Raw genomic sequence first — 19,392 nt, forward strand, 5'->3', positions numbered from 1 at the left:
TGTATAATACTAGGATGAGGCATATTGAGGTGCATTATCATTTTGTGAGGGAGAAGGTTCTAAAAGGTGATGTGGATTTGATATATGTTAGCATAGAGGATCACATTAGCTAACATCTTCACAAAGGAATTGGGTATAGAGAAGCTCCATATGTTTAGGAGCTTAGTTGGAACATAACATATGAAGGTGAGATTGAAAGGGGGTGTTGGGATATCGAGCTCAACTAGTGTAGATATGGGTGACACTCTAAGATGATAGATCTGCACTTCTGCCACTAGCATGGTTGATAAGATTATGTGTGATATGTCATTAGTGGTTTTTCAAGCTATGTGATAGCCATTTTGGTTCACTAGAGTTATGGCATAATTATAGTGCCAACTCATGTAGTCAGGTTCACACTGACCTTATAGTTTTAGTAGGAGATTAATTTCCCTTCTAGTATGTACTCTTATCTTTATGCTATGGTAGTAGAGAAGAGAAGAGATTAGAAGAAAATTCATAAATTAATCTCTATGTGTGTGTGTTTTCTTGCAAGGAGCCCAAGATCAACCTCTTTCCACATTCTTCTCAAATTTTAAGGCCAGGCCGTGCTGGACTAGGACAAGGAGGCCAGGAGTGAGAAGGAGGAAAGAAGAGTAAGAAGAACTAGGGAGGTATGGCTATAGAGAGAGAGTGGTTGCAAAAAAAAGCTCTCCCCAAAGCTCACTTAAAACATGCACTTTGGTGAAGCATCTTTTTGATAGGAAAGCTTTTCCAATTCTTAATGACGTGTTTATTGATCAAAGACAATAGAGGAGTAGAAGAGGGCATAGTCACACATTGCCAATATGGCTTCTTTATTATATTAAAGGAATTTCTCCACCCCAAACATTGTAGCTTCTTGATTGCCTCATTTTTAGCAATTTCTAGTTAAATTTGATATTTTCCAAAATCTTAAGCCTTATCCTTGAGATAATATACCCACATCAACACTTACCATCATTGAAATAGGAAAAACCACCCCGAGTAAGGTTTGGCATTTTTACCATAAATGTTGGACTAGCTAAAGACAATCCTTTGTTCTAAATCTAACCTCTCTTGTGGACATTCTTTTGCTAACATTACTTGCCCATCATCATGAAATCTTCACATGTATCTACATCTTTGGAAATGCTTATCTCTTTTTAGGTGCTCATGTCGTAGCCTATTGGTGGTGGGGGGGGGTTTCAAGTGAGAATTTTCTAGTGATAACTTTTTTAGAATTGGGTGAGTGGGTTCCAAAAAGAATCGAGCGAGCAGATTCCAAAAAGAAAAACATGTCAACATTACATCCTCTAAATTGAGGTTGTTGCTACCAAGTGAAATTAAAAACAAGTTCATTCACATACAACTTCCAAATACAACTCTTCATTCAAAACTATTGTTTAGTGTTGGAATGCAAGATACTAATAATACTTGTACATAATCTAGTTTACTTCCATGGGCTTGGATTGTCCTCTGAGGGGGTGAACACACAAAGTAAGGGAACGACGTTCATCCAATGAAATAGGCATAACCTCTCCTTATCTGTTAGGACATTATTTTTGCCACCATTGAACACATGTCAAACTACATTCCAGTTAGCATGTGCCTCATCTTCCATGAAACCAAAGAAATCCACCCTTTCACAACCATGGTTTTTCATCACCTCATTGATGCACTCCCAAAATAGACATTGGGCCTCCATATCCTCCTCTTTCATTTCACATCTCACAATTGTTAGAAGATCCTATACGTTGTGTGAAAACTCAAGTCATTTACAATATAACACAATTGAAATCCTTTAACCACATTTATTATGACATTTGTAATATGCTACCTTGGGTCGTACACACAACAAACCATGGTCACCTAATCTGATGTTTGTCAGGTGTGGTTGAATTATATCCATGCATGTCATAGGTCTCCAAAGTTGGTCTATTACATTCAATTCACTAAATCCAACCCAAAAGCAGATCCAGTGGTGGAGATTTTGAAAACAAAGCACTTCTCACTTGTAGACTTTTATCTTGGGAACCTGCTTCTGTGGGAAAATTCGAAGTGCACTCTCGTTTAAGCTTTAAAAGTGCATCCAACCCAAAGCTGTCCTCAAAAGGCATGTGTCGGGCTATAGTTACTGCCCTCCAAAACCTAATAATAAAATTATTCAGGTTTCACACTTTACTTATCTAGATATATATAACTCATTTACAAAAACATAAATGTCCAACCAAATTAATTTACCAATTGTCTTCCACCAATGCTCCCATCTCCTCTATAATGTTGATGAACTCGCGTTCCCCAATGAAATTTGAGGAACCACCTTCTTGGACTAGCATTGCCATCTCCTCTATAATGTTGATGAACTCGCGTTCCCCAATGAAATTTGAGGAACCACCTTCTTGCACTAGCATTGCCATCACAATTTCTTTTTCCACACAAATTTGTACCTTTCTGGCCCTGGCATTGCGATCTAATCCTAATGCCCTAGACACCATTTGATTTGTCCTATCAGTTAGTCCCTTGGATATTCGTGCCCATACATTATGTTCATTGATACTGATGTGTATCATTAATCATCTCATCATCTCTTCGGATGGCATCACATGATAGATGTAGCAATTGCATGTAGCGATGCACATTACAAGAATTTAACATTAATGGCAAAGGAGCTTTGTAGATGCACTGTTGCACTCCTCTCCACTGGTCGGTGCCTTTAGCGTGCTTCCACTAAAATGTGATGTGTTTGAGACCCTATGGTTCTTTAGTCATAGGAAAAGCTCATTCACACACTTTAGACTACCTAGTTAATGGGTTCTATGACACACTCCAAGGAAGGAAATGTTGGTGGTTTGCAGCTTTAACCACCAGTGGGGATCATACTTATGCTCCATGGAGTCCATTCCTGCACATGATCCCATGGTTGGGGGAAACTCAAATGCAATATCACCATTATATTGCCTAAGAACCTCCAGGACCTTGATAACCTCTTTAACATTTAACAAAAATCTTTGTTAATGCGATTCCATTCTTCATGCTCAAAAAGTATTCCATGATGCTCTTACCCTCTTCTCTTGCAACTATGGATGAGGTTGATGCACCGATTTTGTAGTTATCTTATATCACGCTTGATTGAGTTGGGAAGTCCTCTAGGCGGGCTGTCTAAGATGGCTATTGGTTGTGGGCTTGAGATTAATGAAGCATCAACTATTATGGAGTAATTGATTGAAAGATACTCTTCAAGTACATATATAACTCCTCCCCCTGATGATCAGAGGTAGGCTCTAGAGGGACATGCATCTCTTGGAACCCAATATTTACTATTGCTTCCAATCTAGAGAATGACAATAGGGGCTACTTGTTCTTGTAAGAACTTTGCACTCACTCATGAGAACTCGACCATTGGTGAAACATAGATTCCTCTTAGAAGATGGGAAGGAGATTGCGCAGCTCATTGTAAAGAGGAGTAAAAAGAAGTACACAACAACAAAAATGAATGTCACAACAGGTACAAAGTACACACCAAATGAATGGTGATTAATACCCTTAAATAATGTGGCCGATTTTTAATTCATAGTTTTAATATAATTATTTTTTTTCTAAAATATTTTTTTTAAAATTATAAATATATATATAATATATTATACACAAATATATACTTGCAAACACACACACACACACATGTTGAGAGAGAGATTTCTCAGGCCTTTACATTTATACAATGTTTTCAACATAGTCTAAAATATAATTGATCTTCTTTAACAAAAGATGTGCACTTTTCTCTTGAGTAAGCTTTACATAATGTAGTTTAACTATGTTGTTTTCTTCTTAAGAAAGATGGTGAAGATCTTCAATCCATTAATTTCAATCAATTAATGATGAGCCTTCTAAATTAATTTCAATCAATTAATGATTTGAGCCTTCTAAGTTAATTTCAATCAATTAATGACCTGGGCATCTTCTAACTCTAAATTTAGCTTTTATCTCTACTCTCTCTACCTTCTAATTGACCCTCTATCACTAGCTAAACTTGATTTTGAGAGCATTTTTGCATGAATGTGCCATATGTACCAAGTATCAAGTCATTAATTTCAATCAATTAATTACTTGGGCATCTTCTAACTCTAAATTTACTTTTTATTTCTACTCTCTCTAGCTTCTCATTGACCCCTTATCACTAGCTAAACTTGATTTTGAGAGCATTTTTGCATGAATGTGCCATATGTACCAACCAAGTATAGACACATTGACTAACCAAAACCACATATACTAGCTTTTGTAAAACCAACCAATCTACGAAATACTTTAGCTTAGGATTTTATAGTTATGCTTCTTCACTAAAAAGCAAGATCATTTGTAAAACTTTATTTTAATATAATTCCTGACCAATCTGCAAAATGATACACACATGTGTGTGTGTGCATACACATAGACACACACACATATATATGTGTGTGTGTACATATATATGTACACATATATATGTGTGTGTACATATATATGTGTGTGTACATATATATATGTGTGTGTGCGCATATATATATATTTATACATGTGTGTGTGTGTGTGTGTGTGTGTGTGTGTGTGAGAGAGAGAGAGAGAGAGAGAGAGTGTACATGTATATATATATATATATATATATATATACATGTACACTCTATATATATATATATATATACATGTACACTCTCTCTCTCTCTCTCTCTCTCTCTCTCTCTCTCACACACACACACACGATATATATATATATATATATATATATATACATGTACACTCTCTCTCTCTCTCTCTCTCACACACACACACACACGTGTGTACATGTGTGTGTGTGTGTGCGTACTACATACATACATACATATATATGTATATGTATATGTGTGTGTGTGTGTGTGTGTGTGTGTGTGTGTGTATATATACATATACATATATATATATATATATATATATATATATGTATGTATGTATGTATGTATGTATGTATGATATATATATATATATATATATATATATATATATATATATATATATATATATATATATACATATACATATACATATACATATACATATATATGTATGTATGTATGTATGATGTATATGTATGTACACACACACACATAAATAAACGTGTGCCACGTGTAATGCCCACGCTCAAGCATTACATGTGGTGCATGTGGCACGCCACATGTAATGCCAAAAAGCAGGCATTACATGTGGTACCACTATATGTGTGCCACGTGTAATGCCACGTAATACACGTGGCATGCCATGTGTATTGTTCGAGCATAGGCAATACATACACGTGGTAATGATGTGGCAAGACACATGTATTACCCATGCTCAAGCAATACACATGGCATGCCATGTGTATTCCCTGACCTCTGGCAATACACATGGTGCTTCCACGTTAGCAAGTGCCACTAAAATGGCTCTCTCTTCCTCTCTCTCCCCGATTAATTACCAACCGCCCTCTTGCCTTAGAGCTGCCCTCCTGCACCCGGCTTCCCTCTCCTCTCTCCTCGCCCCTCTCACCCTCTTAAACCCTAATTACCCTCTCCTCTGCCCTCCTGCACCCAGCCAAACTCTAGTAATACACGCGGTGCTTCCACGTTGGCAAGCGCCACTAAAATGGCTCTCTCTTCCTCTCTCTCCCCCATTAATGCCCAACCGCCCTCTTGTTCCGTCAAGCTACCCTCTTGCACCCAACCACCATGTCCTCTCCCCTCTCACCCTCTCAAACCCTAATTACCCTCTTGCACCCAACCACCATGTCCTCTCCCCTCTCACCCTCTCAAACCCTAATTACCCTCTTCTCTCCCCTCTCCTCTCCCCTCTCCCCCTCTCCCTCCCACTAGCACCCTCCTCTCCTCTCTCACCCTCTCAAACCCTAATTACCCTCTCCTCTCCCCTCTCACCCTCTCCCTCCCACTACCACCCTCCTCTACCCTCCTCTGACATTCTCCCTCAAAATCTTTCCACTCTCTCCCTCTCACCCTCTCTCCCTCAAACTCTTCCCACTCTCTCGCTCTCACCCTCTCAAATACTCTACACCCCCTAAATCTCTCCATCTCAAACCCTCTCCTCCCCCCTTCTAGTGCTACTTTCAAACCCTCTCTCATACACACTCTCTTTCACTCAAAACCTCTCTCGAAATAGTAAGCAAGTAGTATGATGCCTTCTCAAACTCATTTACAATCTACGGGCTTCATAAAAAATCCAGACGAGATTGCACTATCTCACAACGGCATGTCGCAAGTTGCCACATTAAACAACATGACCAATACATCTAGATTACAAGTTCCAGCAAGGACTAGTCCTACAATGCCCAACATTAATCATGTTGTTATTAGTTCCGTGATTGTCGAAGAAGAGGAGCCCATAAATGAGAGTTTCGGCCAAGTGGTTGATCGGCACATCTCCTTAAATTGGGTGGTTGATCGGCACATCTCCTTAAATTGGGTGGAGGATCATTTGGTCGATGATCAATGTTCAGTGCCTTCCTTGACTGTCTCTATGTTGCCTCCTCGCACCCTACAATTTGCACGAGTGAGGATTGCATTGAAGGGTTAATTAAAACATGGAAGAGAGAACCTACCTCTCAGACAACAATGGTGGCATTCATTGTCTGAGAGAGTTTCCCACGCCAAGAGCCCATTCCATTCGATCATTAAAGTGTAGTTGGCCCCGACCTATCATTGTCCGAAGAGTTTAATATGGTACTAGAGCATACAGAAGGATGGAAACACATGGTCAGGATGATGTTTGTTGTCTGGATGGCAACCATCACCTTAAATCTTGGCAAGAATGGGAAAGAACCATAGGAGCTGATAGAGACAAGGTTCCAAGATGAATTGTAGCGTGGTGGTTCGATGGTGTAGGAGGGGGAGGCTAAGTTCCTGATGGTGCTGTGCATGATAAACAAGTAAGTGGACTTGTATCTTGCTACTTTTGTGACTAAAATGAACAAACATCTTATATGTGAACATTCTACTAATTTTAATTTATTATGCATGCAAAATTGCTAGGGTGACTAGCATTTATGTGCCAAACATGGCACATGACATATTCATGATGCAACATGTGGGGCTTGCCGATCCACAATCATTGTTGTCAAAGTTTGGAGAATCATGCGTGGGCATAGAAAGCTCTTATGTAAATGGCTGAAGGTTCCCATGGAACTCCTCTCTCAATTGGTGTTCAAGGTATGTGCGTGCCTCATAAACACCCTACAATAAAGTTATATTTTGATTTCCATAGATGTTGTTTCTAAAATAGAAGTGCATTGCAGTCTAAGTTTGATGCCACATACCAAAAGATGGTTAGTGGCTTGCTTGAGCAAGGGAGTAGAGAGTACAATCAAATGCAAACATGTTCGATAAGAATTATGAGACAGAGGTGCTATATATAAAGAGAGGACATGAGCTCACACAAATAGCCAACACTAAAACTGCGGTGGTAAAGAGTTCTTTAAGAAGGTGATCTCTTACCAAGGTTGGGGTGAAAAGGCAAGCCGATTCAATACTCCAAGCTAGCAAAGATCGCTCATATGCATATTCCAAATGCAGAGTAGATCACACATTTTCTCTCGGCACATGAAACTTTTTGAATATGTAGCAAGACACATAAAGTTGGTTCACAAAATGAAGGAAATATAGGCTCATGAGCATATTCGCGGGGTGGCGAGTTCCCAATGACAGATGCCTAGATTACTTCTTCGGGTGGATACATCGCCATGTGTACTGGTTCCAATTAACTGAGTACACGCTACAGCTCTATGTGAAGTTGGAGGAGAACTCATCCGCCATCGATGATGGCATGCACGAGAGAGTGATCGGCGACTGCGAAATGGGGTATTGTGGATGCCCTGAAAGCTTTTAGGAAGATACACTTTGAAAAGGTGTTCCTAAGGTGGAAAAGGCAAATGCATGCCACCCTAGGCCTTAACCAGCAACTACACTTGCCATGCATGGCATGACGCCTATTGTACAGGTAGGTAGTAGCGTAATCGATACTATGTGTCTCATTTTATTGTTAATCTATCATATTGAAAGAGTATTCAAATGTTTTAGTATTAGGTGGTGGAGAAATTGTGTGTGTAATCAGGTATGTATTCCCAAGTACCCATCAGACGCATGCATAGAGTCTGAGAGAGGATATGGGATTGTACCTTAAGGATTGGATTCATGAGCTATGGGGGCAAGGAGACATGGAAATCTTGCCCATGGTGGATAGACTACCCCAAGGGAGAGTTTCCTCTTAATAACAAGGCTGAGGAGTTTTAGAGTACTTGTATCATTATGTATGGTAGTATCATTGTATGAACTTTGAAGTTCATATAGGGAGTCTATAGTTGCTATATGAAGTTGGATGTAGGAGCCACAATTGATGCACAACATAGTCATAGTGTTGCTATCAGGCCAACTTCACCTATCCACATTTGGTGCAAGTACAAGTACCCCTCACATAAGCGATTTGATTCTAGATGGCATCCACATCTCAGGCACACAATAAGGGAGTGGATGAAATCTCGAGGACTATGAGAAATCTAGGAATGCCAACTAAGAGAACGAAAAACATGATAAAAGAGTTGAAACTCCACGTAGTTACAAAAATAACACGTGTCACAAACATGTGTCATGCTAACATGGGTATCTCACAAACCACGACTTCATGCCTCAAATGATCAGTGTTGCCCAATCCTCATTATGTGGGGGGATGCACTATAAAAGAGCATACAACTTCTTCCAAGTCATCTCAAGAAAGCAAGCAGTATGCTCAATGTACTTCTTTCTTATAACTCTCTTATGCAAAGCTTTCTTGAAAATATGAGGCATGAGAATTTTCCTCTCCCAAAATTTTTATATCAAGTCTCTAAGGGATTGGTCTAACCTACAATCACATCTAAGTGTGGGTGGGTTATTTTGGAGGATGATGAGGGAGCAAAGAAGGAGGCAAAGGAGGGGTGGGTTCTTGTGGACAGAGGAGGGGAAAAGGGAGGAGAAGGGGGCAAAGTGGGCTCAATATTCGAAGGGAAAGGAAGAAGAGGAGGAGGGTTTGGCTCACTATACCGATGATGGCTTTGGGACACCACTGTGAGAGGAGACTATTACAAGCACCACACCCCAGTAAAAACAACACTCTAGAAGGCACCAGAACACCCAGCTAACATCCCCCGGTCCTCAACTGCCCCAATTGGATACTCCAATAGCCTCTCAAACTCCCTACTCAATCCAACCTCCTTACTCTAAGGTCAGCTCCTACTTCCAATACATCTAATCTACCTAGTAGCCTCTCCTGACCATAGCTGACATCCAAATGACTAAACTCATCTCCAGCTAACACAGAATTACTCAAATTCTGCCTCCAAAGTCCTCTCTTTGTTTCTTGTCAGAGAAATCTACTCTCTAGAGTCCCAAAGTGTCCTCTAGCTGCAAAATTCTAATCTTAAAACCTCTCAGAACTATGCAATCACCCTTAGCTAACCACTGGCTAACAGACTAACAGTATACTCTCTTAACTAACACGACAAGTGTGATACTTAGTGTTACCTGCCTCCGAATTCGGATGGCTTTCCCAATTCAGAATTGATCCTCCAATGTCCTCTACGATCCTCCTGCATCCGCAGACTTAATTTCTACAATTCCTAGACCCTCCTAGTTGTCCGACCATCCCTTGATCTTCCACCTCGAGAGTTCTACCTCAGAATTCTGCCACATAACCGTATGTCTCTAAAATCGTATCTGATATAGAAACTTCTCCAAACGTCCCAAGACTTCTATAGTCCCTCAAGCACTTCTAAGCTCAATAAGAGATCACCTTACAGGCTCTCTGTTGACTACTGCTAGCCCATAACTGCTTCGAAATAGACTGTTTCCACCCAACTAGCCAAATTGACCTAGTTGACACAAATTCTCTCTCCTTTGAGTCAACTAACACCACATGAGCCTCAAAACACTTAAACGAAACGAGAACCTAGCCTCAGAAACTCTCAGTTGACTAGTAGTGTCAGACTGCTGCCACATAAACCCTGTAAGACAACAAGCCTTCTGATAGCTGTCCTCAGACAGACCTAGAACCATCAGTTGTGCTTTAGAATTACTTCCCTTGAACTTAAACAGGATAGAATAGGATCCCCATATCCCTTCCTGACTATTCTAATGTCTGGCTGACACAGGCTGACTGTCACAGCACATACTACTCAACCAGAGTTAATTCTTCACCTGTAGCCTTTTCTTCAATAGAACTCCATCTAAGTAACATAGAATTGAACAAAAACCATATAGAACTCTTTAATACCACACAACTTGATTCTCTGTGTATAAGACTGTGCACCACGCAGCAAACCTTGAGACTTGAGCAAATGAATGAAACTAGCAAACAGATCAAAAGAAACTCTCACACAAATGACCACAAAAGAAACCCAAACATATATTCTCAACTTCAACAAGATCATCAACAACTATGTAATTTGTAGCCATAGCTTGCAGGCTTCAACTGGGAAAATCTTGTGAGCAATCCTTAATCTGGCCCAAGTTCCAATAGCGATGCACTCTATGAGATCTTGGGACACAATCTCCCACATAGAACCCTCAACCACTCCTACAATCCCTTACTCTAGATAGATCTAAGTCTTCTCAACAATCCCCCGTTGCCTTGTACACAAAACAAGCCCACAGATAGCTAACCAGCTTCACAGCAATCTTCACAACCAAACACTAGCTCTCAAAACAATCTCTTCTTCAACACACAAAAGCTCTCACAATGCTCTCTACACAATCCTTACTCAATGCCCAAAACGCTTACCCCTTTCCTCTTGCGCAACTATGCTCTATCTCCATGCCTGACCTCACCTACTCTACCCAATCCTGTCGGCTATTCACCATGCAACAGTCCTAACAACAGCTTACTACAACTAATTACAATTGCACAGCTATCCATGCAAGAATCCTATGTTTCCTAAGGTCCCTAACCATGCCCAATTTATTATTTTCTTCTCTTGGGGTTGGAGTGGGCATCTCCCTTGAGCATGTTCTCTTGGCCACAAAAAATCCTATCACCGACAATTCTTGCTTGTCGTTGGTATGCTCTCCATTCTCTCTTTCACTCATAAGCTATCATTTTCCTTCCCTCTTCAACAAAACGAGATGGGCGAGATTGTTCCTAGACCTAACATTTTTTCGACTTCTATGGCTTTGGAAACCCATTCTAAGAGCTAAGACAAGGATTAGAAGAGTGAAGAAGCGGATTAGAAGAGCTAAGAGGATTAACAGATCTAAGATAAGAATAAGAAGAGATTAAAGGAGCTAAGAGGATTAGAAGGGATTAGAAGAGCTAAGATACGGATTAAGATTAAATTAAGAGGATAAGAATAAGAAGAGATTAAAGGAGCTAAGAGGATTAGAAGGGATTAGAAGAGCTAAGATAAGGATTAAGATTAAATTAATGTCAAGAGCGCTAAGAGGATCAAAGAGAGCTCATCCACAAGTTTACTAAAAGTTTACTCAAATGCACTTAGAATTGTGTGCCAATGAGCTTAGAATTATGTGCATATAGTAGGTAGTGGAGCTAGAAAGAACTCGATTACCACTTTTAAATCTTTATTATTTATATATTCATATATTCTTATACATCTTTTTATTATGTAATAACTAATATAAATAAAGTTTCATTAATTTTGTATGGTCTTAATATCTAACGTTTTTTACATTTTTACATTTTAAATATATTTGTAACTAATTAATATGTAATTATTTTTATAACTCTTAATAATTAATATATATTACTTTGTATATTCTTAATAATAAATATAGTTTTATTTTGAATATTATTTTAATTATTAATATATATTTTTTCTTATTTCAAATATGGAATATTATAGCTAATCTATTTTGGAGTTGATTGAAAACATATTTTATTTCAAGTAAATTTTTATGCTAAATGATTATTAAATTAAGTTAAATATTTAAAATCATTTAAAGTATAGATGTATGCATACATGGAGCCATGGATAAATGATGATGTGGCATGGCGACTATGTGGTAGGTTGATTGTGATGTGGCATATCCATGTGTACACGCATGCATGGCATGGCATCACGTGAGGTGGCATGCCATGTAACATATGGGATGTGGCATGTGAAAATGGCTAGAATAAAATGGCATTATGGTTGACTATGTTGACATGGACAATGGTCCAGGTAGGAAGGTGAGATGGCATAATGCTTATTTGGAGTCTCCCCAAGCTGACATGGACACAAGGTAGCATAGACATGTAGGAGGTGAGCCCATCAAGCCTAGGATATCAAAGCTAGATTAGGCTTACACATGGCATGGCTTCTAGGCTGGGTTCATTACCAAAACTAAATAGCCTTAGGTTTAGACTTGCATGGATATAAAATGAGGATTTTCACTTATACGTGGTGAAAAATGAGCTTCCCAAACTCAAATTAACCCTTTCTAAATAAATTGACCATTACAACAACCTTAATCCACATGAGTTTGGAGTACTTTGCATTCATATTAAATTTTCTATTATTAAATTATAAAACTTTCACATGCCTTCTAACAGATCACCAAAATTTTTCAAATGAGATCTAAAAAACTTAACTGTCGAATTTTGAACTCACCTAAGCCCCATATTCTCTCTTTTTTTTGGGGGGGGGGCATTTAAGGACTATTAGGATTCTCTATTAAACTTCCTATATTTTCTATGCACCCTTCTCTTTTGCATCATCATGACAACTTTATGTTGATTCTGTAATCTCTAAAATACAACATACTTGTGATGTATGTGCAAATGTTCACCTCTCTATCTCTCTCTCTCTCTCTCTCTCTCTCTCTCTCTCTCTCTCATACACACACACACACATTATATATATTTTCCTATATGTGTAGTAACGTGTGTATAGTCATGAATATAGACACTCACACAAACTTGAGTTCTAAACAAGAATCTTTTCATACATTTCAAATAAATACAATACATAATCACTTATTCTCCTTGAAGTGATTAAACTTGTGCAAGAAAACAAAGTTATAGGAATTTGGACATCTTTGGCTCAATTTCTATTGCTATCTATAAGAGTGTACATATGTGGATCTACCCACCCATACACATATCCATATGATGCAATCCTATTGATCCATCTCTATCGATGTAGGTAGGTAGTAGTAAACATTGTTTCCAAACAATGGGTGCATAATATTGTATGTACCCTCATGTATAGGTCAAAACACTAATCATTAACATCTAAACCACACTTAATGTAGACGTTTTCAAGGACATATGTTTTTGCTTTGTATTGCATATAACATTATTCTTTACAATGCTTTAACGAATCAATGTTTCTAAAAATCATGGGTCAACTTGTTTTATGAATGAAACACATAATACATAATTAGTATACACCTCATAGTCCGTCTATAGCCCTCAGAATAAAGTGGGAAAGGCTTGCATAGACCTCAAGCAAATAATCTTTCTTAATTAAGGAAACCACTATTCTCCTAGAACCCAATGGTTACATTCTAACATTCACATACATATTCTTGAGACATGAACAAACTTCTAAGCAAGATTGTAAAAGTATGCCGACTGGCGAGTTAGTGTAGTGGATAAAGGTAAAGCTTGAGAGTCCCAAGGTCATGGGTTCAAGCCCTCATGACTATGCAAGCAGTGGCATGCATGGGTGTGTGTGTGTGTGTTGTGTTGTACTTTCTAATTCCAACCAATTCAAGAAGAAAGATTGTAAAAGTATGCATAATATAATTTATAATTTATGATAATTCATGATAATGGTCGTTTGTATTGTGGAATACATTACATTACAATTAGAAGCTGCCTTGCTATGCTTTTGTTATGTCACTGGAGATCTCAAGCAGCTGCTGAAGAGAAGTTGCTGACGTGTCGGGGGGTCCAGCCCGTGCAGCCAGGTCATCAGGCCACCTGTCGAGAACGTGGCTGCAGTTGGGACACTGTCCCGGAGAAGGTGGTGAAATCATGACAAACATGTTGCAGTTTGTACACACAGCTGTAGCCGGCCCTAGTATTGTAGACACTCTAGCCACCTTATGGGCAATATTATCACTTAAGTTGGAGATTAAACTTGGGCTTTGCATGCCATTATAGGGCCAGCTTGCATCAGTATTGATATAATTCTCAGTAACGAGACCTTTGATGAGATTTTGCTTGCCAGTGCATGCCAAATTCAGGTCAAGATTTGGTTGTTTTGATATTGCTTTACCTAAGTTGATCATTGAAAGGGGCTCATGGTGAGCTTTGTGGTTGATTGAGCGAGTTCCTGTCGTATTAATCAGCGCTGAGGTTGCTGCAGTCATCTTGGAAAGCCAGCTCTCTTTCAGTGAAGCTCTCACCATGCTCTGATCTGCCGTGTCTTTGGCCAGAGTGCCAAGGCACCTTTGAACCTCCGGACAGTGCAGTCTACAATGCTTTGTTCTCGTATTCCAGTTCACATAGTACGTTTCGCCAGACTGTTAAACATATAGTGAATAGCAATCCTGTAAGAGAATTAGTCCTGGAAAGCATGCTTGTGTCTAGGTTAATTTGTTAAAACAAAGCTGAGTAAGATTAAGGTAAGGTTTCGACAACATGCCTGGAGGTCCAAGTATTGCTCCCAGCCTGCAGGAAAGCTTGACCCATTATTAACCCTCACACTGGTCAGCAGGGATGAAGAATTGCCTTTGTTATTATTAAGGCCCAAGCTGCTGGAGTGGAGTTGTGGTTGGGTTAAGCTACTCATCCAATCTCTTTTTCTCTTAAGGCTACTAGACTCTCCTAATCTTGGCACCATAGCTACACTGCTGGTATTAATATTATAACTACTATCTTCTATGATAGTGGGGAGATGCGGCTGCAAAAGGGTTTTGAAATGATCACTGCTAAGCATTGGAGCTGATGAGGAAGCTGGTGCAAGGGAGAGATGTGGCTCCGATATCAGTGTTCTTGTGTACTGATTGGGTTGCGGGTTAACGACCAGGTGATCAGAATACATCTTGCAAAATAATACTACTACTGGCACAACAGTTATTTTCACTTAAGGCTGTTGCAAAATGAGTACAATATATGGACCTCCCTGCTTTGCCACCACCACCCTGAACCTTGCCCCCCCCCTGCAGTAGTGGTCTTTTTATAAGGGATATACACTTTGCAACCCCTGTAGCACATTGACAAGGATGCTTGGCAAACCATATTACCAAGCGCCTTTTTGATGTTTCGTGTTATCACATTAGTTTTAACCTTTAATTATTATATTTAAAAAAAAGGCACTAACATTGATGACATAATTTTTTCTCCACGTCATTAAGTATTATATTTAAAAAAAGGCACTTACATTGATGACATAATTTTTTCTCCACGTCATTTAATTTTAGGTCAATGTTGCAACCTAGCTCCTTTTTTTTTAACAAAAAGTGCAGAATTATATTATGAAGTATAGGAACCAATTACATGGTTTACAAACCCAAAAAAAAAAAAAAGCATAACCTCGGACTTAAGCCACATGCAAGTAAGTAAGGGGACCACACCCCTCCCTTTTCCCGGTCACAAATTACTGACGCTGCTAGGCTACACACCCATGGCCATTGGCAACTCCAAATAATACTTAGGATCAAACTAGTTGAAATACCTAGAAGTCTTTTTTGACACGTGTACATGATTGTTATTCAATTGAATCATTAAAAAAAAGGTTAATACCTTGAAGTCTTTTTTGACATATGTGAACATGATTGTTATTCAATTGAATAGAAATGTTAGTAACAATTTCTATTAATTATATGTTTATTTCCATTAGTAATGATAATTTCCAATAATTAGCATGTTGGCGTCCCGCTAATTAGAAAATGCTAGCATTCACCTTTTAGGATTCTTCAAGATCATTAAATAAATGTTCAAAGTTTATAAATAGGGACGTCACTTTACACAAGATTCTAATATCCAAGCAACTTGGGTGTATAAAGGAATGCGATATAGATTTGAAATTTCAACTTTAGGTTAGAACTTTACAACTATACAAGTGGCAAATAAACTTAGCTTTCTCATACAACCAACTTTGGTCTAAACCTAGAAACTTAACAATCAAAAGCTTCCTCTAACCCTTTTAGCTTACATAAGTGCAAGTATAGAAACGAGAAACACATCCAAGTTCATTGTGCACTTTTGCAAACTCAAATGTCACCTCTTGGTGCAATTATATATATAAAGAGCCATTTTGTCAAAAAGCAAAAAAAAAAAGATCATGTCCACAAAATGTCATAAGCTAATGATGGATTTTTTGCAAGTGGCATGCCAATTTTTTCCTTAAAAGCAAAACATAGCATTCATGATCCTCGAACTTCAACTTAGGGATCTTCAACCTTCATCTCAAGCCTTAGGTTCATCAATTAATTGAGATGAATTGTATATTGTTCATTATTATTTTAATTTGTCACAATCATATCTAGTATCGTACTTTTGCAATATTTCTCATTGTTGACTTCTACTTTAAAGGCTATCGGTAATAATAGAAAAATGTGAATCAATTTTTTCATTTTTTGATGTTGTGGATTCAACTTTAACACCAGGAATATTGCTAAAAAGGTAAAGTTTTTATGACTAGATTCTAAGAAATAATGAAGCATTTTGAGTAGATGGTTTTGAGCTATATGTCTTTGAGTTGTGCTAAATTTTTATAAAATAGGAGAAAATTTTACAATGTGCAACTTGTGTGTGAATAGGGATGAGGGGTCACTTTCATTAAGGTGTCAAGATTCAAGAACATTGGATTTTATGCATGCCCTTTAGATGCACATGCAAGTAGTGAACCCCTTGAGCATTTCTTTTTCTTAAAGATCATCTTGTAACTTATTTCTCATGATGGAATTTCACTTAGAAGACCTAGATTATAGAACAATCTTTCTCAAGTTGTTATTTCTTGAGGTTGAGGGTGTAAATTATGAATCCTAGAAAAAACACTTTCATACAATTTAGCCAAAGGGATTGACAAATGCTTATATAAAATGACTTTAAATTTCCATACAGGCTGCTGCTATAAAGAAACGATTTATCAACCATTTTTATAAGATGATAATATTGAAGAGTATAGTGTGAGTCAATGCAAAAATTAATGAGGACATGTGTTTACTTCTTATAAGAGCACATAGGTATATCATATGGATGTGATTTTGAGGCTATTAAGCATCAACATGTACCATGTGGTGCTTCACAAAGAAAAATCTCTTTGGACAAGCTTCGACCATAGATCTAGTTTTTGAATCTAATTCACCCCGTTACTTTTTCAAACCCTTCAGAACTCTTGGGTTATCTTCCAAAATTTACCGCATTTAGGGTTATGATATGTTATTTTGAAAAAAAGAGTAGAAAAAATGGCATGGTGCATGCCTTGAAAAAGAAAGATGTTAGAACATTACTTAACATTAGAAAAGAAAAAACAGGAACTTATATAATTAATCATTTCATTTTCACCTCCATAATTAAGGACACTAGAAGCTTCATTGCCTTCCATTCACTAACAAAATGATTTCTTATGAGCATTGGTCACTTACAGTCTTACTTTTGTCTTGGTGAGAATAATAGACTCGTATAAGTTTTACAAAGGAGAATGCCTTGTATGATTGTGCACAACTTGCCATTACAAAAGAGTAGGCACCTACATTGATGGCAGATCTCTCCACTTTTGCTTAGGTCCATGGGGTGCAGCCTCTCTTTGTGAAAATGTCAAGTGAGCGAGCATTAGGTGTGGTGAGTGCCATGTGGGTCCGTATTCCAACTACTCGATCCAATCTAGTCTTCTTTGTTAAAAGGCTTCAAACCAAAAAGACAAAAGTGACCTCCTATCAGTGTGAGAAAAAGACTCTAAAAGAAAGAATTCAATGTATTTGCAACTCTCCCTTTTGGAAAACCCCCGCAATTTAAAGGTTTTAGAAGTGTAGGATTTTAAGAGGTTTTATCTCTAAAGACCTTCAAGTTTCTCAAATTAAGTAAGGATTGTCTCCATTTCTTATAAATTAACATTTTTTCCACAAGCAAAAATTTCCTTTTGCACCCTACCTCTTATATGACTCAATTGACCATATAGAGAAGGGCCCACAACAGGGGGTCACTTCACACTAGAGGCAACATTGAATTCACCATTGAGTCACTATTGTACTATAGTCCCCATCCATCCAAAGTGACTTCTTGTGAAGCTCTTCTTTTGCAAGTCTTGAAGAGCATTTACACATACAATTCACCAAGAAGACTTTTGTTTGAAAGCTCTTTCTCCTTGGCATGGCCTTCGTGAGCTTTAAATTTGGCTTATGTTCAAACCCATGATAGACACAACTGATCTTCCACTTCACTTTCAATGATTATACTACAAGTACACTAAAAACACATGCATTTTTCTCTCTTTTTAAAAAAACAAAAAGAGTGTAATGTATTCTGTGGTAGTGATAGACATCATGTATCCATAGCTAAACCTAGCAAGGTTTGAACTTGAGAACTTTCCATGATAGTCTACTAATGCTTGACCAACTTGGCTACCCCATGGGGGACAACAATCCCTCTGTTGTTGCTGTTTAAGCTCTATCTTACTAAACAGTATTAGACTTTATAAGGCATTAATGTATATTTAGTAATTAGTAACCTCACCTAATAGTACTTATACTTTCAATAACCATTTCATTTCAAGAATAATAAGTAAGCTATCATATGTGCCTCTTTATGAAAACCCAAATTATACATATCAACAACCCTCTAATAAAGGAGTAACTCAAAAATAACACTCAAAGAAGAGCTTGTATAATAATATATCACATAAAATATACATGATGCAATTAAGGCATGTACATAATAGTGGTAAGGTTGGAGATCAAGAGTCTCAAGGATACGGGTTCGATTCTCCCCCTGCGCAAGCGATGACATTAGTGTGAGTGCTTGAGAAAAGTGTTTTTCTCAACCCCTGAAATTAAAAACAATACTTAGGCGTAATCGAGAAAATCACTGGAAATCGTACAAATGCCGGGATTTATAACTAAAATGTACAAATATCAACCATTAAAATTAAAGGCAACGGTCGAATTCCAATTGAGATTTCTAAATTTCAACCATGAAAGTTACATTACAAGCGGGGTTATGTGAGGAGTGACAGGGGAGTAAGTAGTTGTACGTTCAAATAGAAGGGGAAAAAAGAACTTCCAAAAAGTTCCTTGGAAAGATGGCAAATAATGTGTGTGTGTGTGTGTGTATACGTGGGCGCGGGCTTGGGTGATAGAATTTGCGATAAGGAGAGGTGAAATAGAGTCCCTTTGTAATGATTTAGCCCAGCTGGATTGGCACGGGCGAAGGCATAGTAAAAGCACGGTAGAAAGCTGAAGGGTGGCGGTGGCCTCTGGACAGATTGTC

The 19,392-nt window shown here is 38.1% G+C and overlaps 1 protein-coding gene across 1 annotated transcript; it reads right to left on the minus strand.

The window, feature by feature from the left end:
- Positions 1 to 13,778: 13,778 nt before the first annotated feature.
- LOC147626000 (uncharacterized) lies at positions 13,779 to 15,089 on the minus strand. The gene is made up of 2 exons (XM_086817883.1): positions 14,606 to 15,089; positions 13,779 to 14,483 (listed from the first exon to the last, which is right to left on the minus strand). The coding sequence occupies exons 1-2, from the start codon at positions 15,002 to 15,004 to the stop codon at positions 13,839 to 13,841; spliced, it is 1,044 nt and encodes a 347-aa protein (XP_086674009.1). The 5' UTR covers positions 15,005 to 15,089; the 3' UTR covers positions 13,779 to 13,838.
- Positions 15,090 to 19,392: the final 4,303 nt, after the last annotated feature.

Source organism: Cibotium barometz, chromosome 23, assembly GCF_041138505.1.
Source record: "Cibotium barometz isolate CiBa-2024 chromosome 23, ASM4113850v1, whole genome shotgun sequence".
Lineage (NCBI taxonomy): Eukaryota > Viridiplantae > Streptophyta > Polypodiopsida > Cyatheales > Cibotiaceae > Cibotium > Cibotium barometz.